Source organism: Cygnus atratus, chromosome 1 (genome assembly GCF_013377495.2).
Source record: "Cygnus atratus isolate AKBS03 ecotype Queensland, Australia chromosome 1, CAtr_DNAZoo_HiC_assembly, whole genome shotgun sequence".
Classification (NCBI taxonomy): Eukaryota; Metazoa; Chordata; class Aves; order Anseriformes; family Anatidae; genus Cygnus; species Cygnus atratus.
Window position 1 is genome coordinate 201,085,460 of NC_066362.1, and position 25,549 is coordinate 201,111,008.

General features: G+C 41.2%; 1 protein-coding gene across 2 annotated transcripts; it reads right to left on the reverse strand.

Moving 5' to 3' along the window:
* Positions 1 to 3,588: 3,588 nt before the first annotated feature.
* PCF11 (PCF11 cleavage and polyadenylation factor subunit) lies at positions 3,589 to 24,878 on the reverse strand. 2 transcript variants are annotated; one of them, XM_050708090.1, is made up of 16 exons: positions 24,156 to 24,878; positions 19,088 to 19,213; positions 16,624 to 16,812; positions 16,026 to 16,217; positions 14,075 to 15,183; positions 13,615 to 13,804; positions 12,877 to 13,519; positions 11,346 to 12,787; positions 9,957 to 10,044; positions 9,142 to 9,261; positions 8,480 to 8,582; positions 7,684 to 7,867; positions 7,073 to 7,228; positions 5,961 to 6,053; positions 5,296 to 5,331; positions 3,589 to 4,689 (listed from the first exon to the last, which is right to left on the reverse strand). In XM_050708090.1, exons 1-16 carry the CDS (start codon positions 24,342 to 24,344, stop codon positions 4,480 to 4,482), a joined length of 5,070 nt encoding a protein of 1,689 aa, XP_050564047.1. In that variant the 5' UTR covers positions 24,345 to 24,878; the 3' UTR covers positions 3,589 to 4,479. The 2 variants fall into 2 exon arrangements, with proteins under 2 accessions (XP_050564047.1, XP_035427091.1); XM_035571198.2 differs by having other exon boundaries at positions 8,480 to 8,585.
* Between the last annotated feature and the right edge of the window lie 671 nt (positions 24,879 to 25,549).

A 25,549-nucleotide genomic window follows, 5' to 3' on the forward strand; every position in this document is an offset into this window, starting at 1 on the left:
GGTGAGGGCACCAGAGCCTTCACCAATTAAGCATGGCGTGTAATTGCTCTTGACTGAGCTGCACAAGTCAGCTTCATGACGAGCTCATGTCAAAATTAAAGCTGCTACAACAAAAAAAACAGTTCTTTATACAATGTGTTAGTCATCCTGTGTTGTTCCCTTGCTGTAAGTATAGCATTGCTCTGGCACAGGTTACCTTGTTAGCCTAAATTTTCGCCGCCACCAAAGTCAGTAGCATTTTCATTGATTTCAGTAGCACAGAATCAAACTCTAAACTTAGGTAGAGGCAGTGTGGTACAAAAATATCTATCATGCGGATAAACTGTATTCTCCTTCAGGCCTTTTCACTGATTAACAGCATAATTGGAGCACTGGGAGTCAGATATCTGAACTCCCTTGCAACATCTTGGCACTTTGCCTAAATTTGTCAACAGAAATAAGTGATGTAAGTAGATCTAATGGCTGAACAACAGATAGCTAAGCGTATGAGTAACTCAAAACAATTATTAATCACCTTCTAGAGTAGTCATCATTCCAGCAGCAAAATGCACTAACACTCTTAGATTAGATTTCACACTCTAAGGAGAAGTCTCGAAGAAGTGGGCTACTGTTCGGCAAGTCAAGCACGGAGGAAAAGGTTGGTCTTAAGGTATTAGCGCCTCAGTTTCCCTGCCTGTGGAGAAGAAATGGTGGTAATAGTTCAAATTGTTAAGCATTTTCAGATCAAAAATATTAGATATCAATGAGATGCTCTGTGAAAAGGCTCCTGACACATGTAAAAAAAAGAACTAATATAATGAAAAGCAGCCTTTACTGTTTACCAGTGCCTAATTTCATGTAATCTGTAGCAGGATTATAGTGCTCTGGTAGATTTGGGGTTGCCACAGAGAAGAAAAGAGGGGTTAGACTGTTTCTGTAATCCAGACTGAGATTAACACACACCTTTTGATCTTGTGGCTGTGTATCATCACTCCCACTTCCCCCAGAGACAGGCTGTATCATTGCCCTGCACAAAGCAGCTTCACTTAGGAACTGGGACTGTTATTATGCAAAATACTGTATGAGCAAACAGCAGCAGCACAGAAACAGAGAATAATTCAGGTTGGAAGGGACCTCAGAAAGTCATCTAGTTCATGCTTTTAAATAATACTTAATTACATCTTGCATTTGGGGTTGTTTGTTTTGTTGTTGTTTGCTTGTTTGTTTGTTTGTTTTTAAACAGAGAATATCACCAGGACATAATTTTCCCACAAGGGAGTCATTTCTCATTATGTCAAGTGAGGGTTACAGACTTCAGCACAATTAGGCAGCCTTACATCAAAGGAAGATCTGGCCAATTACACTACTTGCCAAAGCACTAATGTGTTTAACACAATGTTCCAGTGCAACAAGTTCAAGCCATTTTTTTTTTTTTAACCCAGAAGAAATACAAATAGCAACACACACTCCCAGCCCCCAACAGAGGGAATTTTGCCTCCTTTCTCCCTCTGGAAGGAACAATGACCTACAGCTCCACAGAGATTGATGCCAAATGCTGCTGCACAGCTTCTTGCCTCAGGCCACAAAGAGCAAGCCGGAGCCTGGGACTGAAGTTTAGTAAACAGCTGTTAACAAGAATTTTGTACAAAATATATTTGTTTAGACACTGGATGACATCTTTCATAATTTTAGTGCATTTTTTTAAATTGAAACTGTTATCAATTGCTCATTCACTAAGACAAAATTCCCCTGTAGAAAGAATTAGGTAAACATTGTGGCAACAGTACCTGACCAAAATTCATTAAAGCATTTACTCAGCATGGGGGAAAGGGTCAGTTTTAGGTTTTCCTATATTTCTCTAACACGAAAAGAATCCAGTGCTACACTTCTTTAGCAGTAGCTCAAGGCAACAAGGAACCAAGCCCCCCAGTACGCAAAGGCAAAATTACTGGACTGGGGAGTTCAAAATAGCAGCTTGGGGGTGACCCCAGGGTTGTGCCACCTTTTACCAAATGTTTGGCAAATATTGATCAACCCTGATATTTTATATGAGCCTCACATGAAATGGATATGTTAACAGATGGGGAACCTAGAGCAAAATAACTGAGGGAAGGGAAGGGAAGGGAAGGGAAGGGAAGGGAAGGGAAGGGAAGGGAAGGGAAGGGAAGGGAAGGGAAGGGAAGGGAAGGGAAGGGAAGGGAAGGGAAGGGAAGGGAAGGGAAGGGAAGGGAAGGGAAGGGAAGGGAAGGGAAGGGAAGGGAAGCTGCGGGCAAAGCAACCTCACCATTTGGAGTAGGAGGCAGCGCACCAGCTGCTGTTGGCATAGCAGCCCCTCACAGCACAAGCAGCCGGAAACCTGCCTCACTCGTCGCACCCTCCTCCTTCTCCTCTTCCTCCTCCTCCTCCTTTTTCTCCTTCTCTTCTTCCTCCCCCTCCTGTCCGCCGCCGCAGCGGTGTTGCCATGGGCACAGGACTCGCCTTCCCGACGGGCCGCACGAAAATGGCGGGCCAGGAGCGGCGGCCATAGCACCTCAGCGGCCCAGGGGAGGGCGTCGGGCCCGGGGAGGCGGCGGCCCCGAGGGACGAAGCCTCGGGGCTGGGGCGCTGTGATGGGGCTGCAGGTGAAGGGGGAGGTGTGGGACTGCCTGAGGTGCCAGAGGAGGCAGCTGCGTGGAGTAAATGACGCTGGGCTGTAGGTGTATGTTCTGTCTGTAAAGGATGGTTCCTCTGTGAAAGCTGGGATAAATCTGCCTGGGAATCCCTGGGCAGTAGGTTAGCAGGAAAAGGGTATCACAAGCTATTTTTGTTTCCAGTGCTCTGGTTTACTACCTTTGTGGCATTCCCCAGGGAGAGGCACAAACCAATCATACATCAATCATACCAATCACTATCATCTCTCAAGCTGACAGCCATGTATCAACCAAGAACTATTTAACCTGCTTGTGCTCTATCTGTGGGATAATCTGACTCTAACCACAATTCTTGTGCTTGTAACCTCTCTGTACTGACATGTCTCAGGGTATAAGTGTTTTTCCTGCAGTTCAGAAGTCCTGCTCTTCAGCCCCATTAGCCAGAAGAATCCGATACCCTGGAGGGAAACTGGGTTCCTTTGATGGGGCCAAAAACACACTCTGCATTTCAAGGCCCATTCCCAAATCAGATTTACAGGTGTGCACTGATGATTACACCCAAATAAAATCCATTTCGAACTTAATTATCCTTGTTAGAAAGTTGCTGTAAATCCTCTTGCTGCACCTACACAAGGATGTCTCAGCCTACCCCTTGAAACCTGAGTGAAAAGATTGGGAACATTCCAACCACCAGCACAATCACAGCTGATTATTTCTACTTACATCACAGACTAAGGCTGACTTTTGATCTTCTGAGTATCCATACCACAAGAGCAATACACTAGAACTACTCTTTGACTGTGTGTCTTGCTCCCAGCAGCTTTAAAAATATGCACTCCACACACAACAGAGTGAATAAAACCTTAAATGCAGATAACATGCTATCCCAAGACAAACACTGTATGAATCTTTATTTGCAATCCCACAACCATGCCAGCCACACAAACCCATTACTGAAAGGAAGAGATTTACACAAATATATGCTTAATTTTATTTATTACATTTAAGAAATATTAACATCTCAGGATATCTGGTTTACCATCTAAGTCCAGTCATAAGCAACAAAAAAAAAATGTTAACCATTTTTCAAATGAGCATTCTTACATTCGTTTCCCCCTGTAATGTAAAGAAAAGTTTGTTCAGCTGTATTAAATTCTTATGTGTGACTAACGGAAAAAAAAAAATCATTAAAATGTCTCAGATACCAGGCATCCTGGTTTGTTAATTGTTTGTTGGCACTTGTGTTCACAATCAAGCACTCTGGTTCCTTTGTTAAATTTTCCCCTTCTACCCAGAACTGTCTTTTTGGTTATTTTTTAATTTTATTTTTAATATCTGGATATGTAAGTTTGTTCAGATAAGTTTAAAAAGAAAAATATAGGGTTGTGTCTTGAGAAGTTCCTGCATCGCTTCCCTTGATAACCCACCTATGAGATAATTGAAGGAAGTTACTTGCTTTCATTTTTCTGAATCTTATTCAGCAAGAGGTCTAAAACAAAGGTCTTTTTAATTCCATTTAAACTGAAAAAAGTACAGAAACAGTCTTCATTTGATGGTGTGCATAAACATTACACTCCATATATAGCAAAAATATCTTTTATTTATAATTTACATTTCCACAAGTGAAAATTGTACATTTTTACATATACAATTTCATTCCATTAAATTTTCACGCATCTACAGAACTTTCACACAATGACACCTGAAACTGTGCAGGCAGTAAGAAATTCAAATACAAAAATGTATTTATTAACCAAACAGTAGCTAAGGCCCTGCCTCAGCTGAATGTTTTTATTTCATATAAAAAGTATTTGCCTTCCAGAGATAACACAGCAGCTTTTCTGTAAAAAAAAAACATACCTCATTTTATTTAAATAGACTCATCAGGTTCCGTTTTAATATCTGTAGATGCAGGTGTGCTCTCTTCTGCACAGGCAGTAGGGGTGTCATCAGGTTCTTCTTTGACTTTAGGCGAGTCACAGGACTCTTGTGTTTCTTGTTTAACAATGTTCAACATAATATTTAGAGGATTTTCTACAGGAGTCTTGCTGGGAGATGGTGTGCAATCAAATGATGATGTCTGCAAAACAAACGTTAACGTAGCATTACCACATCATTAAAACAGCCACTTTTAAATCCTTTTCCCTTTTAGTCTTTCCTAAAATGCGAACATGTTGACAGTAAAGCACGCAAAATCCAAAATTCTACTTTATCAAGATTCACATAAGGAAGTTTACTATTTAATAGCATTAATTTTTCACAATTACTTTGAAAATGTGTCATCCACGTAGCAGTGAAATGCTTAACACATTACCATAAAATATTCCCATCTCTCCACAAATGAACTGTACTCCCAAATCATTAAAAATTTAACACACACTATAACACCCACTTACTCCTTTTTTTGCAAATTCCTAAGACTATGCATGTTACTCAATAAACTCATGATGTGTTTTCAAATAATGTTTTTGCTTTAGTCATGTACGACACACAACCTGTTATGATACATTACTATGAAAAATGTATCTTAACAACTTCTGTATTATAAACTTGCCATGCCCAGGGCCTTTGATTCTTTGTCTGGTCAAATGCAACAGAAAGACGGATTTTGAAGACATCTGCTCCCTGTAAAGTCAGTGAACAAACTGAAAGCAAAATGTTTCAAAAATAAGAAGGATTCACTTACGTTTTGGTAGTCTTCATAACAAGATGGATGGTAAATCTGGAAAAGAAAAGTTATAGGCTTAAATACATAAGAATATAGTAGGTGCACAGGTCATGAACGTAAGTGTCAATTATGTATCACACAATTCTTCTAAAACAACAATGTTACAAAGTAGGCAAAGTATGGTGTCAAATGTAACTAGGAAAAGATCTTTAGGAAAAGTTATCAGACAAAAAGCCTGGTAAGTATAGGAAATCATACGTGGATAGCTGTATATAGAAAGAACTGAACGAATATCTACACCATATATATAAACATTTGCACAATCACAGAATGGTTGAGGTTGGAAGGGACCTCTGGGTCCATCTGGTCCAACCCCTCTGGCAGAGGGGAAGGATCACCTTCATTTTTCTTTTAGCAGAGCAGTATATGAAGGAAGCATAGAGAGCCTATACTAACAGTACCAGGACTTCAAGCATTTCCAAAGGTTGAGGTATTTATGTACTTGAAAGTCAGGAAAACTATCAGGGGAATCCTTCAGGAGAGGCAGATCACAATGCTGTCTCACTTTCTAGCTATAAATCTTCAGCTGAGTTTTGTTGTTGTTTTTAACTAGGATGTGGGGGGCACAGGTTGTTTTTTGTTTAAAATATCAACAAGTATCACATGTAATAAAATCAGATTACCTTTTCATCTACTCGTATAGCATTCTTTAGGTGCCACTCTTCCTCTTCTTCGTCCCAATATTGTTCAAATTGCTCTTGGCAAATTTCACAGCTCTGAAAAGTTTTTGAAGTAACAGATATATGACGTTATTGAAACAAAACACATGAACTTCAGGAACTTCACAAGTAACAGCTAAATAATGCTCTTTTAAATTAAGATAACTATAGTAGACTAAAAGATGGTTTTTCCTCTACATTTTAAAAGTAAGTTTAGAAAATATCAATAAAAATTGAGTACAGTTTGTAAATTCAGCAACAATCATCTGACCTTGAATGTTGTTGTCATTTGAGAAAGGCAAGCTTTGCCCATTCAACTAGAAACTCTCTACAAAACACTTTAACAATCTAATGCTGTTTTACTCCCAGATAATACAATCCAGGACAGGGATTTAGGTAAAACAATCCAGTATGGAGATTTTTTTTTTTATGGCATCATCTTCACTTTTCCCCATAACTCAACTTTTGAGTTTCAAGTTAAGAGGGAGAACTCTTACATGAAGTATTAACACCTTTAATACTTCTGTGTAAAATACATAAGTCAACTCTGAGAACAAGCACAAGTACCTTTTAAAACAAAGGCCTTTTAAAAATTAAAGCAAAGGCCTATATGACTCACTAGCTAGTTTCTTATAGGTTTACCATATAAAAACATTTAATTACTTAACTATCTTGTCTACCTAAATACAAACCTGCTGGTTATTTAAGTCAGAAGATTCAGATAGTTCTTTGTCCTAACACCTAATGTCCTAATGCCTACCTTCTAATGAAAAAAATGTGTAAATATAGCAAAAATCCAGTAAAAATCATTGTTTGAATCACAAGGGATCGTTTCCAACTCACTCAAATTACTCCCCTCTATGGAAACATTCAGTAAATTGACACGCTTTCCCCATTTCGATTTCACTAAAAAGACTGCATGCCAATAGGCATGTAAGTTTTTGTACTACTGGTTATTAATGTTATCTGCCACACACACAAATGCAACACCTATGAAGTGACTGCACACTGATCCAAGACCAAGACTTCAGTCTACTTTATTGCCCATAGGGTAATACAGACAAGCTGAAACTTACTTCAACTGCTCCAGCTGGTCCAGCAGGGACACTCTGAAACTCTTTCTCTTTTGCAGCTTCTTGTGTCTTGAGCACGACTTCTTCATGGGCTTTTTCAAAAAATTGGCTTTTTGCACGTTCCTCTAGATCAGCTATTTCTTCAAATTCAATCCAATCCTAAGGAAAAGTTTTCATTCACACTCAGACACTTAAAAATAGTCAGAAATATTTAAAACAGAATTAAGGGAAAGAAAAGAAAAATGACATCCCAGAAGTACCTTATTTAGAACATATTACTTCATTGAAACTGAAATGTTTCTCGCGTGCAGCAGAGTGCATGTTTTCCAACAATGCTACCCTACTCAGAAAACCTTTTCCTTCTATTTCTATTCCATTCTCAGTGCAACCAAAGCAGTACCAACAGCTTCCAGCTGCTTATTGTTCATCACATAATTGCCTTTTGTGTTCTGACAGGCATTTATAAAAACTGCTTGAAATACCAAATACAACATTGTTTACCACAGGAAAAATCCTGTGAGAATGTGATTTCAACTGCAATCCTAATGTACATACATAAAGTATAACACTGAATCCAACCTTTAACGTATTAAGACACATGCTGCATTACTTACTGTTAAACTGTAGTACCACCTTCTGTGCGTAATTTTTCTGCTAACGTCTTTTTCTGTGCGGTTCTGGCGATAATGCCAATCTAAATGATCGGCATAAACATCTGTCTGTGAAGTAGTAAATCTCATTCCACACGAGTAACACTGAATTCCAGTGTACAGTCGATTAATAACACTATCATAACGCCTACAAAAAGGGGAAAAAAAGTTAACATCTTTATGAAAAGAAAGAGGAAGTTTATCAGGAAGTTGATTTGTAGAACTGCAGAAGCAGAAGAAAAGTATGAATCTACTATAAGGTTAAGGCATGCAACACAGTTAATTATTCCTGATTTTCATAACAGTCATTTGAAAACATCTGAATAGGCTCATATGAACTATCCATAAGAAACTCGGTACTGTTAGTAGCGTCATGCCTACTAACTTCATCACCTAATAGCACATAACATGGTAACACTAGCATTTGGCTCAGCTTTGCAAACTACCACAAAGGTAGCAAACTTAGTACTTCATTTTGTATCACAGCCTTGCTGCCTAAATGACAACATCCCAATTTGGATAAAGGGAAGTTTTCTGTCATTCATTTTCCCTCTTTTTCCTTCCTGAAGTTCTCCAAGACTAACAACAATCAAGAACTGCACATCCTTAGTCATGAAGTAACAATCAAAAATTGCAGGTCCTCTTAGTCAAAAAGTGGCATAACATCTTTTAAAAGCTCTCAACTGTCTTGGATTCCACTATTTATATACTTCCATGCCATTATTCTTACTGCAGCGTAAACTCATGCTACTATACGCACTGTCTGAGTTCTTCAACCGTAAAGTTCGTGAGGTCTGGGACATCTTGATCACTCTGGTCATCATCTTCCTCTTCAGCAGCTGGCTGGGCTGATGTTTCGTTCACTTCTAGAAAGAATAAAGGCAAGTCCATCAAAATTTCAGTACATTTTAAGAAAGAAGTAAGGTGCTGATGAACCTTATTTTTGTTTTATCCGAATATTAATAAATACGATCTGAGTATGCTAAGTTGGAAGTGCATAATAATAGCTGAGTCAGTCTCATATTGTAACATCATTAAAAAAGCACACAGAACACAGTACACTACTACTCATTTCAATTTAGGAAAACAGTATTTCAGCTAAGCTTTCAACATTAAATTTCAATATTCAGATGAAAGTATTTCAGAAACTGACAAGAATCTGATTATAATCAAGAACAAGTTACTGAGGCAGGGCACCAAAACCACAACTGGCTGCTCTAAATAGCTTAAGCATACACATCAAGTAATATACATTTTAGAAAGTTAGTAATTCACTTTCGCATGCACCAAATCCTTTCCCACAAAGCTCAGTTCAAAAAAAAAAAAAAAGAGGATGCAAGAACTCACAGGAAGTTCTCACACTTAGCTTTACAATTCAGCTATGTATAACCCAAGTAGTTAGAACATAATGGATCTACATACGTGCTGAAGTGGAATCCGTTTTTGACAGTTTGAGAATTCCTGTTGACAACAGCTTAGCAAACAATTCATTGACATCAAGCTGGCCAAGGTGGTTATCAGGATATGAATGTGGAAGGCCTCCTAGAGAAAAACATCACCATTCAATGATAACATCAAGAATTTACTTCAACTTCTATCAGCACATTTGACAGCACACTTTTCCCTCCGTCTCCTGTTACTTCCATTTTTTTACTTCAAACTATTTATCCACTGTTTGCTTTATATCTAGTTTTTTGACTTCTTCCCTTTCAACAACTTCCTTTGTAACGTAAGTTTTTTGAAGTGCTCTCTATGCTCTCAGCCTTGTAAAGAGACTTCTACTGGATACTGCTTGTTGAAACACAGTATTTTCTCATTTTATCCTTAAGTATTTCACCAGGACCGATGTACTTCAATTATTTATGACTTGTTGCAAGATTTTTACTAACCAATTCATACACTCAGAATGTTTATACAGCCTGGCAAATGCCAGACCTACAAACTGGTACCTTTCTGCCATCAAAAAAGCAGACCAAAATTTTGTTTTGCTTTGTTTTAGCACAACTACATACCAAAGCCATGTGGTTAATGAAAAACTAATGAAAGCCTTCAATGTTTGAGGGAAACCCCTAACAAGATTAAAGTACTCCAAAAACAACATCTACTGCCACCTCACTGGGGTTTCCTTTAGTCCACACAGACCTAGTACACCACCACAATACAGAAAGCTAATTTTGTGTGTCCACTAGCAAACAGAACAGTCCGAAAGAAACAAAAGGAAGTTAACTGTTTGGTACCTGCAGGGTTCTGAACAAAGCTTCCAGGATTTGGCAAATACTGTTGACCTTGGCCATAAGGTCCTGGCTGAGCAGACATGAGCGAAACCTGTAAAAGTAAACATTTAAGCATTCTTTGCATTGTAATTTATTTTTTTTTTAAATTAATGATCATTTCTACAAATTTCTCGATTATGTTATAAACATTAAAATCCTCCCACTAGTGAACTATGTTAATTCGGTATTGAAGGGTCCACAAATGACTAAGTAACCTTTCCATTGTTTTCATGTCCCATCAGAAAAAAAAAAATCAAAAAATATGTTCACTTTTCCTAATATTTAAATGAAAGAAAAGAACACCTTCTCTTCTTTCTGCTTATCCAGCTTTTAAACATGTTTTCCAAGCCCAGTAATTCAAGTTGATCCTTTTCACCAAAACAGAGCTCATCAGAAAAGTTAAACTGGTAAACATCTATCAATAAAGGTCACTATTATTTTTTCTATAATTGAAATAGTATCCACTGTATGAAATGCATTCTGAAGGTTGCAGCAACCCAGCTGCAGCAAACTACATACAAAAAAATATTTTTAGAGGGAGATTGTAATTTTTTTTTTCTCGAATTGCTTTCTGGATTTACTAAAAAAGGTTTACATTGATTAAAATTTGATCCTGTTTGAGGTTAGCAGGACACATTACCTGCTTTTGCTCAATCAGTTAACTCTTCATGTTCAGTTATACCCCAAATGAAAAATGCCCTCTAAAATCTGCAATCTACTGGAAGAAATGTTATCATTCTGATTGATGTATAGTTATTTTCTCCTTTTGAAGAAAGCATTACCGACTGGCAATAGCAAAGACAACTAAACTCAAAGCATGCTGATGCCAAGATCATTTTCCAAAAACGGTATTTAACAATGTCTGCATCTTTCTCAGTTCCCCCAAATTATGGGTGTCTGTTAGTACTGGCTTGTCGCCTGTACTAAAATCTCCAGAAAGACAATAGGATTATTTCTGGTCCATCCTAATTCTACACCTCTTTAGAAAAATTAATCATTTATATGCACTTGTATCATCAGTCATGATTTATAGAGCTGGCCCTGTTCAAGTTTAATGAAAATGCCAGGCTTCCAATTACCTAATTTGTTTTCAAACTAAAAATGCTAATTTCAGTTATACTCTCACCTACAAAATGATTAGATCTGTTAATTTCTTTTTTAAAAAAAATCTTAAAATAACAGTGCATGCCCTTCTTGAATCATCCAGATACTACGTGATGACATTTTAAGTCTGAAACCGTCTCCCAGTGCACCAGCTCTTCAAAACAATTACGTTTTTAGAGAACGTAAAACTGCTAATTGTCTACACAAAAATACTTCTGCAAGCAAACTATTTACAACAATAATTCTTACCTGATTACTTCCCACTGCCATACTATTGAAGTTTCCATATTGAGGACCCTGAAGATTTTTTTCATCAAAATAATGTCCAGATGCTCTCAATGAAAAATTCTGTGCTCCTGGGCCAGCTGGCCCATTGAAATTTGGTCCTGGCGAACCATCAAATATGTCAGGCCTCTGGAACTGCATCCCATGAGATGGCCCACTGTAGCCCTGGCTGGGATGATCAACAAACGGACCACCTTGTCCGTATGGCGACATTTCTAATCTTGAGGCAGGATGGTTAGCTACATTTTCGAACCTTGCACCTTGAAGGCCAAGGGGCAGGTCAAACCTTGAGGCTGGCTGGTGAGGACCATCAAATCTTTGAGGTATGGCTGTATCAAATCGTGGCTGTCCCTGCTGGCCAGGTGCCCTTTCAAATCTTGGGCCAGGCTGTCCGTGAATTCCATCAAATCTTTGCAAAAGAGATAGCTGTCCAGGCTGACCATCAAATCCAGCATGACAGCCATCGAATCTTGGACCCGTCCGTCCCAGAGGACCATCAAATCTAAGTCCACCAGCTCCCTGGTGTACTGGTCCGTCAATCAACCTAGGACCCACACCTGGTGGTCCATGTGGTCCCTCAAATCTGAGCCCGCCCCCTGATGGTCCATGTGGCCCCATAGGCTGCCCATGCGGCCCCTCAAATCTGAGGCCACCTCCAGGTTGACCATGGGGCCCCAATGGCTGTAAATGTGGCCCCTCAAACCTGAGACCACCCCCTGGTTGACCATGAGGCCCCAAGGGCTGACCATGGGGTCCCTCAAACCTGAGACCACCCCCTGGTTGACCTCGAGGCCCCAGAGGTTGACCATGAGGCCCCTCAAACCTGAGACCACCTGAAGGCTGACCACGAGGTCCGTCAAACCTGAGACCAACTCCGGGTCCTTCAAATCTAGGACCACCTACAGGCTGGCCTGCAGGCCCCTCAAAGCGCAAAGGCCCAAGAGGTCCCTCAAACCTCAGTGGACCTCCTCCTCCAACCTGTCCTGGGGGTCCTTCAAATCTGAGAGCCCCTGCCAGCTGCCCTGGCGGCCCTTCAAATCTTAAGGCTCCTGCTCCCCCTGCCCCCGCCAGTGGTCCATCAAACTGTGATGCACCTGCTCCGACCAACGGCCCCTCAAATCTCAGAGCAGCCTGTCCAGGTGGCCCATCAATTCGAGAATTTGAACCAGCAGCAGGACCATCAACAAAAGGACTTCCTGGTCCATCTACCCCAACCCTTGCAGCAGGTGGTCTAGGTGAGCCATCAAATAGAGGTCTGTCTTCCATTAGTGCACTTATTCTCTGCTTAGCTTCAATGCCTCCAAATCTTGATCCTGGACTTTCTGGAAATGGTGCTTTCTCCGGATCCTCATACCTAGCTCTTTTGAAACGCTCACTGAATGGCGATCTTGGTTCCTCTCGAACACCTGAAAAAAAAAATAAAAGCAACATATAACCACCCACCAAAACGCTGCAATTATTTAACATCTGTAAAATAAAGCAAAAAAAAATGTACCAGCTTGCCCGAGAAGCTGTCTTTCTTCACGATTATCAAATCTGCAGATTGCGTCACCGTCTATTTTCTGGAACTCCGGTGTGCCTTTTCCCTGTTGTCTGAGAGCATCTCTAAATTCCTCTGATTCTCCCCAGCTGTCGTAAGGATCGAAGGTTTTAGAACCTCTTGCTCCTTTGGTAGCATTTTGTTCCTCAAGTCTTCGTCGACTCTCAAGCGGTGAAAGGTTATCAGGAAAAGGTCTGTTAGTGCCACTTACAGGAGAATGCCTCCTAGATCTTTCTCCAAATGGCTCTTTTCTGTCAAATTGTACTCCACGTTTCGCTTTTGCTTGCTCACATTCTATTCCAGAAAGCAATGCATCAGGTAGATGATAATCCAAAATATCATCGGGATCCAACAGATCAAGCCTTGATAATGAATGCTGAACTTGGGTTCTTTTTAATTTAGCTTTGTGTTCATAGTATGTTAATTCTGCATCAGATAGAAGAGGTTTCTTTTTCAAAACGCATTTCTCCTCTGTAGGGCTATCCCACACATTACATCTGTGCTTCCCTTCCTGGTACTGGAACAGCTGTCGAATCTGATGAGCTACCATGAGGAATTCATCTTGAGTTATTTCACCAGATGCTAAGCGATCATTGGCCTGGAACATAAAGTTGAAGTTTAGATTTCTAAAAAGAAAAGAAAAGCACACCTACATCCAGGACATTACTATGAAGACAAGCTAATCAGTATTACCTTTTTAAGTAATTCTCTCTTGCTTGCAGATGTCAATTCTTTGGGAATTTGTAAATTGGCATCCACACTTAACCTGTGCTGCTGCTTTGGTGCTCGGGGTGATAAAATTCCTTTAGCAGCGGTCCAGTTTTCCCGGTGTCTTTGGTGAGGAGATTTACCAAGCGCTTGGTGTTCTTCACTCTGCTGCGAGCTGAAAACAGAACGTATTTAAAATATAAATTATTTCTTTATTCAGGACATACCTGTTACATCCGTATCAGAACTGATCATGGCAAAACATCACAATCATCTTAGAATCTAAGTAGGCATAATTTCTCTATTTAACTACAAATAAGGTAAGAAATTTCATCAACAATTTTTGACAATCTGAACATTTCCTCACAGAATCTGACTAAACTGAAGTCAGCAGTAGAATTTCCACTGACTTCAGACATAACCTGTTTAAAAGATGGTAACTTACTTTTTATTTTCTTCCCAACCAGATTTCCACCTCTTGCCTGCTTTGGATCCCTGCCAGTTTTCTGCATTCTCCTTTGGATCGGGAGAAGCTTTTGCAGAATGCTGACTTGCTGTTTCTTGAGGCCTGTCTTCTTGGGCTTTTTTCACTCTCCGTGGATCTCGCACCTCTTGTTTCACATTCCGCTTATTAGAATTTCTTTCATCTCTTGCTGCCTGTGTGGCTTCTTCAACATGAGACTGCTTAGGACCTATCTGACGTATCTTTCCAATTTTAGGAGTTGACGAAGTGGGAGATAAGCTTCTGAGTCTTCTTTTGGGTGACCTCCTCTCTCTTCTTTTTGGAGAATGTGTAGATGGTGACCGTGACTTAGGAGAGCGTGATCGTGACCGTTTTCTGTTACTTGATCTCCCTTGTTTTCCACCCTGTTTTTCTGATTCTTCTGTAGGTGTGTCTTGTTTCTGAACAACACCATTAATTACTTTATTTCTGCTGCCTACTGGTCTATGTTCACACGTCTTATGTTCCTCTTTTTCTTTTTTCTCTACATTTCTCCTCTTCTCTTTCACCTCATCCTCCTTGCCCTCTGGCTTTTCTTGAAGATGTCTTTTCAGTCTTGGATCCCGTTTACTGATTTCAGATACTTTTGTGCTTTCACTTTCCTGGTTTTTAGTATCCTTAGTATTGGGTAACTTGTTTTTCAAAGGAGATGGTGATTTAGATTTTGCTTCTGACTGATCAAGCTCTTTCTTCTGTATTTTTTCACCTGCTTTCAATTTCTCTTGCTTTGTGGAGTTTTGTTTTTCAGCCTGTGATGTTTTGCTTGCCTTGGTATCAGACTGACTGGTTGTGTTTGGTGGAAATTCTTTCCTATGAGATTGATCTTTAGCATGAGAAGAATGTTGAGCCATCCTATTAAGTCGAGGATCCCTATTTACTATTTTGATATCATGAAGTGGAGGACTTGGGGATGGTTTAATTTTTTCAGATTGCACAGAAGTCTGATGAGGTGGTTTAACTGTCATATGAGGTGTCTGAGACACATGTGGCTTGGAAGGTGCTGGAACTGAAGCTATAGTAGATGATCCTTGCTGAACACTAAGAGAAACAGCCTGAAACAGGGGGAAAAAAACAGCATTAACCTGCATGATAAAACTCCTACCCAGAGATACTCATGTTCTGACTTGAAAACAAAACTATAAATAGAAAACACTTGTAGTTATATAAGGTTCAGCCATTTAACTGAAAATGACCAATTAATTGCTAATCACAGGCATTAAAATAATGCAGTACCATCACAAAAGATCAAGTTGTAACGCAAAATCAATGCAACATCAATGCTGCAAAATACATAACCTAAACACATTCTCATTACAACATTATTTTTTCTATATATTCGACATATTCATGACAACTAAATTGACAAATATCTCATTTTTATCCCCTACACTTCTAAGATGTTTATTTTCTACCATCAACAGTTAAAACTGGAAGACTTTCTATTATGAATGTAAAACAATACAACTTAACCACCACCTTCAGACGTTGGCATTAAACCAAACTGACCCTGTGAGGAAACTGCCTTTGTATTGCTAACGATCAGGATTCCTTGTTCTATAAAGAAATGCTACTCTTTTTCAAATCAAATATATTTGAAAAAGCCTGTCTTGTGGTGAACCACAGGAAGGGGTGCAAAACTAGGATCACAGACACACATTATTTTGGAGAGAAGTTAGTAACAAAACACAAAAGCTTCTTCTACACCTGTTCTGAGTGCAATTCTTACAATTTGTAGGTTACAAATATTGGTCTAGAACACCAGAACAAGTTGCATTGCTCTAGTCCTAAAAGAGCTACACTTCTCTAACATAATTTACTGCAGTTACCTGTATAGCTAAGGCACTATCCAAAAGTGAGACCCAACTACGGACATTTCATCAACTACCCTACTCACCAACTGTGCTTTAGTCTGTTCCAGCTCCAGCTCTAATTTTTTTTGCTGAAGTTCTAACAACTGTTTTTGCTTTGCAAGCAATTGCTGCCTTATCAGTTGCTCCTGTGTCAAATTCTTTTGTATTTCAGGAACAGCTGGAGGAGTAGAGGCACCAGAAGTGACAGCAGAGGTAGGTGCAGTAGATTCCTCTGGCTAAAAACAAACATAAGAAAAAAGTTACACATAAAATCTTAATGGAATCAGCTAACTATCTCCTCTAACTGTTATGGTGACCCAACACTGGGACTTCGTGTAACAGTTACAAATTGCATTTCTAATGCAAAATATAAAACATTTTAAAACTTCTGTTCCACTAGAATTTGCCCACTGTGACAGGTTTAAATATGCTATTTAATATATCAATGTTCAGAAATCTAGGATCCAGTTTTGAAATACAAAAAACAAACCCATCAGATATTCTTAGTTAGGAAATTGCTCTTACCTGTCTACAAAGATCAGATGCTTCATTCTTAATATACTAAATTGTCAAAAAACAGCACACGAACAATGAAAACTACATATATTACCATCTGTTCATACAGTAGGAATAAAAACTTACCGATTTATTTAAAAACTTAGGATTCACATGGATGCTAGAAGTATTCACATTTGGGGGCAGAGGTTTAATTGGCCAAGCAGGATCTAATGAGTTGACTCTGACATCAAGGGCATATAGTTTCTTCAAAGGAAAAATATCATCCCATGTGGAGCGTAATTTAAATAAACTTTTCCTAGTATTTTCATCCACCTAAAACAATAAAACAATTCTATGGCTTGTTAAGTTAATATAAAACAACTTCTAAAACTTTTCTGTAGAACTTAACACTTCATTTGTTTAATATTCTTATCAATTTTATCATTTTAACACCATGAACTGGCTATACAGAACTTATAAGTAAAGCAGACTTTTACATCTACACCAACAGAATCAGTAACAGAAACTCAGATGTGGAATTGTCATTTCAAGGCCATTTGAAGGTTTTATTGCGTATTACCATTCTCTGAGAATTTTCTTTCAACTTTTCCATTACCAAAATTCTCACTTTACTTGGCCAATTTCTGTGAAAAAGAAAATACAGTAACAAAAATATCGAAAGGCAGCAGCCTCTGAGACAATACATTATTCAAGTGTTTGTGCTGAATGGCATAGAGCAACGGCAAACAAGTCAGAGAACAATGAATTTTCTGAACAGAAAAGGTGTTTTGTTCAGCTGCTTAATCACTGAAGGTTTTTTTTTCCTAACAAATCCAACAAAATGTATGTTAGCTAAAATGAATTCAACCATATTTCAGGTCTAATTTTGCAGTTAAACTATCTGTGAGCCACAAATCAAGCTATTTGCAGTAGTGCCTCCCATTTTTTCTCTCTTTACAATTAGATTGAATCATCTCATGACAGGTAAGTCAGAAATTCACATTAAAGCAAAATTCTGTTCATCTCATAACTCAAGTAGTTAATTTTAAATCAATTTAAAACATTTGAGGACAAAAGCTGTCCTACTGTGAATATTCTAATTCGATCATGAAGCATTGACCCTGGAGATCCTTTTTTGCTAGTTTTATGTTAAGATGTTACAGCAAGACATACTGTCCAGAAGTTCAGAAAGTTCAGAGGTTCGTTGAAGAGGGAGGGTGGCAGGAACTCCAACAAAAATAATTCATACTTAGCTACTGGGGAGTGGGATGGTGCATCTACGCAATTTTCAATGAGTGGGTACGAAGCTGACCATGAAAGGTGCTGTAGTGCCTGAGCAAGTTTCTGACTTTGTTACATGTTTAAAGATACCTTAGTGACCATTTACTGGTAAACAAATGCTTTTAACAATGTCAGTGACTAGAATTCCATCTTGCAATAACATCAATGAAGTTATCTGAAGTGACTGCCACTTTACACAATTAATACAAATTCAATAGTTCTAGTTAGCTTAGTAGACAGGCTACCAAACTCTGGAAAATCAGTTATCATCAGTTATTATCCAGAGCTTCAGCTGCCAGAAGTTTAAATGCAACTCAGTGAAGAACACAATCTAATACTAGAAAAACAAGTGAATGTCTACCTATCTACTCTACACACAGGAGTTCAAATTTTCTGTGGTCATTATTACAATCTGTTCCTTATTTAGCCATGCATTATACATGTGAAAACCATATAGAAAACATTCTAGGATCACAGATCCTCACTGGTATGTAAAGATAAATATGCAAAGCTCCACTCATCTCATTCATATGAGACGCTACTTTCTCAGAGCATACAGGATACCACAGAAGTTAACCCTTCATTTCAGATCCAACATAAAGCCGTTCAAGTCCAATCTTTCAAAAACTGGACTTGGATTTGCCTTTCTCACTGAAGAATAAGCACAATTTACTTTTTTGTGGTTAAAAACTGAGAGAAAAAAATGTGGCAGTTGAATGAAATTAAAACATATTTGTAATGTAACAGCAATACACTCTTATGACCTTCTCCCCCACATATATATATATTTAATATTTAAATCACAGACCACCAAGAGAGTATCAGGTGTTAGTGATATTCTTCATAGTTTAAGCACTCGTTTTGTACATCAAAAATTATGTGCATCAGACAAATCTAAACTACAGGAGAGGGAAGAAAGCTCTGAGAAATCTCTACAAAACTGATTCTCAGTATACTCCTGACATAAAGGCTATTTACTATCTTAAAAAAAAAAATCAACAATTCATAATTAATTGGTCTGTATATTACAAAAAGGCCATCCAGGTAACAGTAACCAAGAAAAAATTAGTAATATCTTGCCTGGATAGAAAAATTACAGAAGTTTAGGAACCAAATTAAGTAAGACTTTATATTTTTGGCTAACTTAACTTACGGACTTGACAACAACAGGAATACCCGTCTACATTATAGATACATACTGAGATTTTTAAAAACCGATTAATTCTTATGGTTTACCACCCAAGAAAACCCAAAACTGAAAGCATGTGTTTATTTTACCAGGAACAATTTTGCTTAGAATACAGAACTTTTCTGAAAGTGTATATACCTTTTCAAATACACAAATAAATGTTGCAACTAGGTTTTTAGTAAATGCAGTAAGATACTCTCTTCCCACATTCTTGACAATGGAATCCATAAGGTACATAACAGGGAGCTTCTCTGATGCAGGAGCCTGGAGTAATAAGAAGAAACTGAGAAGTTTAGTACAACAAAACATACTTTAAGCTATTTAAATAAAGGGATTACCAATCCCAGAAATACAGACCTCTCATTTTGGTTGCCACTATAAACACCAAGGGATTTGCTTGGGATTTTTTGTTTATACAAAAACTTAATTTGGAAAATCAATACTCAGTTCATAGTACAATGCAGTGGGTCTATCACAGAAAAAAAGGAACACCTTAGGTTATTCTGTTTGTGTCTCAAAGCTTTGGGGAAAAAAAGAAAAAAGAAAAAAGAAAAAAGAAGCCCACAAGACAGTATTAATGCTAGCGTACCGAGCGTAACCTTTCAAAACCCACTTGAGAAAGTAAGTTAGCAGGAAACCATCGTTAGCACTTCAAGGAACTTCTAAAAATCGCTTATAATTCAGACCTCCTGAATGCTTGTTTTTCGGGATTTCACAGAACACAAATCAGACTTCTGGCAAACAGCCCAAATTAGTGAACTTCTGCAGCCGTAGATTATATGTAGAGTATCACAGTCTTTTTATATACTACACGCAGAATAGGTCGCAACTACTGCATTGTAATCCAAACGAACGGAGCAAGGAGTCCCATTTTCTCTTGGCACTTGTAGATAGTGACAGTCAGGTTTTCAGTTAGATGTGCAGTTAGAACAAAGTTCTAAATCCAGACAAAACTCAATCATCAAGTCGACCCGGCAAAGACACAGAGAAGCTCAGGAACTGCAACCACAATTTTCACAGATGGGAGTCTTCATATTCTGGACACATCTTTGCTACAAGAGGCAGCTTGGGGTTTTTTTTTTTGTTTTGTTTTGTTTGTTTGTTTTTAAATCCACATTCAAAACTTGTAGCAAGTTTGTGCGTTAGAAGTGCGGTGACGCTGGACTGCTACAGCAACTTCTAATGTACACCAAGCACCACTGGCCCAAATCAAGGTGCTTTTAATGCCCACCATGGGCTTTCACAAGCAGAAGGCACAGCAAAGTTCCAGAAAGCACCAGCAAGTACACAGACTTGTTGAAGAGGACAATGTGAAAGACACCACCACAAGCTGCGTGTTGACCGCGATCCCCTTAGAGGAGCATCCACTCATAATAACTTTTAAGTCCCATTCACCATCCGGTAAACTCAGGATAAAACCAGAATAACTTCACCGCTCATTTTAAACAGGACAGGCTACCCTGTTAACGCCTTACTTCACAGCCCCATTGTCCAGACAAGCGTGTGGAAGTGCTCTTGCTTTACAATTCTTCCTTCCCCATTAAGGTGGTTCACAGAAGGGCAACAGTACTTTTATATGGGTAAATCACACTGTTTCCTCACCCTTAAGTGTGTATTAATTTACCATGGCCTGAAACTTACATCGGAAAGGTCAGTTTCTTGTTAACTGGGGGGGAGGGGATCACTGCCTCTGAGCATACTGAAAACCGTAATAGGCAGCTGATATTTTTTGGATATGGAAAGAAAGAAAGAAAAGTGCAGTTAAGCTACCTAAAACTAACTGTGGTACATTAAAATATTTTACAGCACTTGTATTACCTGAGAGCTGAGCACGCTGACTTAATACTGAGCCATAAACAAGCTAATATGCAAGCGGTTAGAATAGGGGCATCTCTCTAGCCTCAACGCTCCAACCCTGGATGTAAAACTACTTAATATTAAATGTCTGGGAAATACTGGTTTCTTCTTTAATGCAGCCTACACAATGGCACGTTAAAAACACTAAGTTCTGAATGCCTTCCTTTATTAAAAAAAAATGACAGTGCGCAGTTTCTGACTTTCAAAGTCAGCTTTTAGGGAAACAAAGAGCTGTCTCAGCAGCACCAATGCCCAAGAGCTACTGGCATAGTACACCATATTCTTCCATTTCACCAGCATTTGGAAGTAGCTCACTACCCTCCACTAAGTTTAAAGTTTGAGACGCTGGGGCATCCATTTAGTAGCAAAGGCACTGTGGCAAGTTTAACTGTCACCTTCATTACGCGTCAGACTGTTGAAAAGCAATCATATAGGGAAAGACTGTAATCTAGTAAGGACACCTACTTCAAAATATGACACAGAATCACAAGTTCAGCAGCGTATCCTGCTTCAAAGATAAGCTATTCGGGTGTTACATTTTAAGAACCAGGACTTAAATATGCTTGGAATACTTAAGCCTTCACTTCTGGAAATGTTTATTATGTCAAGCTATCTAGCACACATTCCAATAACCACACAAGGGAGTCCCAGATTTGAATGTATTTTGTTTTCAGGCGATCTACACAGCATCCCCTAGCAAGAAAGAGACCCACATGACGCTAACCAAAAGGCAGGGAGGCTCCACATAACCACCAGAACACAGAAGAATGCTAACTCTGTGTTTCTCAGCTTAATATTAAAAACTTCATCACATAATTCCCACTGTTCTTTCAAAAAATGTATGAAAGCTATTGTTGGAAATGTGTGGCTTTTTTTTTTTTATTAGTTTCCTCAAAAGTTTCAACCTTAAAAAAAATCATTATCTGGTAATTGAACCCCGAGTCACAAACTTGTGAAAAAAATTGTTTAAAAAAATAACCTTGTATACAAAATGGGTCTTGGAAACAAATTCTGCACTATACAATGGTAAATAAAAAGACAAATACATATTTCACACTTTTTATTTACAAATTTTATAATACCAGTCACACATTTCAGAACCATTTATTAAATTGTAAAGCAGACCACTCAAGTTTTACACTAAACAAACTGTCTCCAGGCAACACTTTTTAAAAGTGGCTTAGTAAAGGAGATCACTTTCCCAAAAACAACTAAGAACTTGCCTTGAATAAACCACAGTCACAAACAGTAACTAGGCAAAACTGACCATTGATACAGGATTTAAGACATCTTTAAAAAACACACTTCAGGGCAGACTCTAAATCACCCAGAAATGAAGAAATTTGACAGCATTGATATTATCACAAGTTACGTTATATACATCCACTGCCCTTTAGGAGATATAATGGTGAGATCTATTAGATTGAGGTCACCTCCCCAAGGAATGGCAAAACTTGGCCACTGGCAGCATTTAAAACTAGACTGGAAGAGGTCTGTGGAACACTAAAGAGCCATCCTGCATTGATAGAAAGATAGATTAAATAACTTAAGAGATCCTTCCCTCCCCATCATTAGATAGTACAATTCTCACCATTATAAACCATGATTTAAAGCCAAAAGGAAAAAAAGCCTACAAACACCTGATATCAGAGGGAGCAAGGGAAACAACGGGGGAGGGGTGACTGGCAGGAATCGGGACAGACTGAAAGAAGAACGCTTTTCTTATAAAAAGGTCCTGGTAAAAAGGTGCGGCAAACCCCCATCCATGTGCTGTGGCTGACTGATGTCAGCAACTGCCTGGGTTGGGCTCAGAGGGAGCCTCCTCTTTCCCTTCTTTTTATATCATGTGCCTTTCAGACGCCATGTTAGGATCCTACAGGCTGCTGCAGTTTCTACAGTCAGGGAGAATTACTTCTTCCCCATCCTCGACCGATAAACTTCTCTAGCCATGATGAATTAGATCCACACACAACACTAGCTTTTACTCAAGGCACAGATCACCTGAAATCCAAACAGGTTATCCCAAGCCCACGTAATTTTCTCTAAGCAGGCAGAGCAAAACCACCCCCATCACCACCACACGCAGACTTCTCTACCCAGAGCAGATGATCACCTTTCACCCACAAACTTTTCTGACAGATTAGTGTCATGTCTCCCCCCCCTCCCCCCCCTCCCAAATTAATATCCCATAGGGACCACGCTGGGAAAATAACCTTATCTTCTGAACTATAATATACTTAAATGTATTTTATACTTAAAATGATGCTTAAAGTAATACTTAATCGTTAAATTTAGTCCTTCTAAAGCGGACAACTCCCGTGCTTAAACTCCATCTTATTTCCGTTCCTTCGAACTACCCAGAAAATAAAAAAAAACAACTCCACAATATCCCCCGGCCAGGCCCTCCCTACTGATCGCGGTACTCATCTAAGGGTAGAAAATCGCTTAAATGCAACGCTTGGGGACTACAACACCAGCTTCGAGACACTCAACACTGGCTCCGGGGAAGGGGGAAAACCCAGCGAGGAGGGCGAGGTGCTGCTGCCCAGTCACTGCCGGGCCGCCATGTTGTGCTGCCTGCTATTTATTTCCACGGGGCTCCTCCACTCGCCAGCCACGCTTTGCCCTTTTTTTTTTTTCTCTCTCCACTCCCCCCCCCCAGCGGCTTTTGGTGGGGGCGAGTCCCACACCCTCCCCCCTGCTACCGACACCCCTCCTCTGCGGCTGGGTACTGGGGGGACCCTTCCCCTCCCTCGAGTCCCCTGCTCCCTATGGTTTTTCTTTGGGGGGGGAGGGGGGAGTTGGAGGGGGGGGTTGGGGGGGGGGGGAAGCAGCAGCCTTATTGAAGCCCCGCGGTGTTTAGGACGAGCTCCCGTGCTCCCTGACCCCGCCTGAGCCCCGCTCCCCTCCACCCCCTGCTCCCCCCGCAGCGACCCCAAACTCCTGACCCTCTCCCCAATAATAAATAAATAAACGAAAACCTCTGGGCTTCCTGTTTTCCGGGAAAGCCGTGCCCTCTCTGCTCACCCCTGGCTAGCCCACCCCCTCTCCCTGTTTGCCTGCGAGCCCCCAGCCCAACCGCCCCCACCCCACCACCAGCCTTCCTCAGCCCCTCCTCCGCCCCCCCTCTCCTGCCCTAATTCCCCTCCTTCAGGCCCTCATCTCCCCCCCTTTTCGCCTCCTCTGGGTCAGCTTCACCCCTCCACCCCTCCTCGGGCCGTCTCCCCCACGCCCTTTTCCTCCTTCCCCCCCCCCCCCCCTCCCCGAGGCCGCCCCTAACCCGCAGCCCCGGGCCGGCTTATCCCCCCAGCAGTATAGGTAGGAGTAGGAGTCGGTGGAATATAAAAACCTTGGCGATTTGCGCCTCGATCAGGGAGACGATGTCCTTGGCGAAGGGCACGTTCTCCTCAGCCAGGATGGTCAGCATGTTGATGTGCGGCTTGCTGTTGAACGTCAGGTCCTCCAGCGACGACTGGTAATCGCGACACGCGTCCTCCCGGGCCTCGCTGCTACCAGCGCTGCCCTCCGGGGCCGACATGTTCCTCCGACCGGGGCGCCCCGACCCCCACCGACCGACAGCCCCCTCCCCGCGATCTCCCCCCTTTTTTTTTTTTTCCTGTTTCTTTTTTTTTTTTTTTTTTTTATGCTGCCGCCGCCTCCGCCGCCGAGCGATGCCGCCCCCCCCGCCGCTGCCGCTGGGCTTCCTCTACCGCATCCTTCGGGCCGCGGCTCCCTCCCGCCGCCGGCGCTGCTTGAGGTGCTGGTGCCGCGGGTGCCGCCGCGCCTCCGGTCGGTCGGCCGGCCGCCGGCTCAGTCTGGGCGCTCACAAAATGGCGGCGGCGGCTACGGCCCGCGGACCTCTGCCTCCAACCGTTGCGTCATGTGAAATTGCGCTGAGGGGAAAGGGGCCGGCGGCTTGGAAAGCCCCTTTTGTTCCTTCGCCGCCTCCCGATTGGCTGGCGGATCCCCTGCTCGAGCGCCGATTGGCCCGCCCGGCAGCGCGCCCGCCTTCGGGCGGTTGGGAACGCCCCTTCTCCCCGCTGATTGGTTGCTGCGCTCAAGGCCCGCGCTCGCCCCTGAAGGGCGGCTCGCGATTGGCCGCGCTTCCCTACCGCCCTTCGCTCCTCACTCGCTCGGCCTTGTCCTCCCGCCTTCCCTTTCCGCCCCCGAGCTCCGATTGGGGCCCCGCGCTCAGTCCCGCCTTTTCCTCCCGACCCTCGGTGCTGATTTGCGCCCCCGGCGAGGCCCCACCCGCGCCGCGCTCACTATTGGCTCATGGTTGCCATAGCAACGCGGCCTACCCGCTGCCGCCCCTGCGGCCTAGGCCCGGGGGCGAGGCCGCGGCCTGGTGGCCCCTCAGGGCCCCGCTCAGCACCCGCCTTGTCCCCTAACGGGGAGCTTGTGGCGATGGAGCCCGGCGGATTTGTGCAACCACAGAATTCCCTCATCGGGAGGGAGGCAGCGCCCCCTGCTCTGCTCCCAGTCTGCCCTGCGCCTTTTTACCCCTAAAAAACAGGGGTTTAGGTCCTTGTGCCAGTCACCCCAAAAAACCAGGGGTTTAGGTCCTTGTGACAATCACACCTAAAAACCAGACAGTGTTTAGGTCAGAAATTAGGAGACACTTCTTAGTTCAGTTGTCCCACTCAAGGGGTCAATGAGCAGCGTTTGGGGTTTGCAAACCCCAAGGTTTAGAGGTAGCAAAACCTGCTCTTTTGTCATGATACTTGCCCAAAGTTGATAACG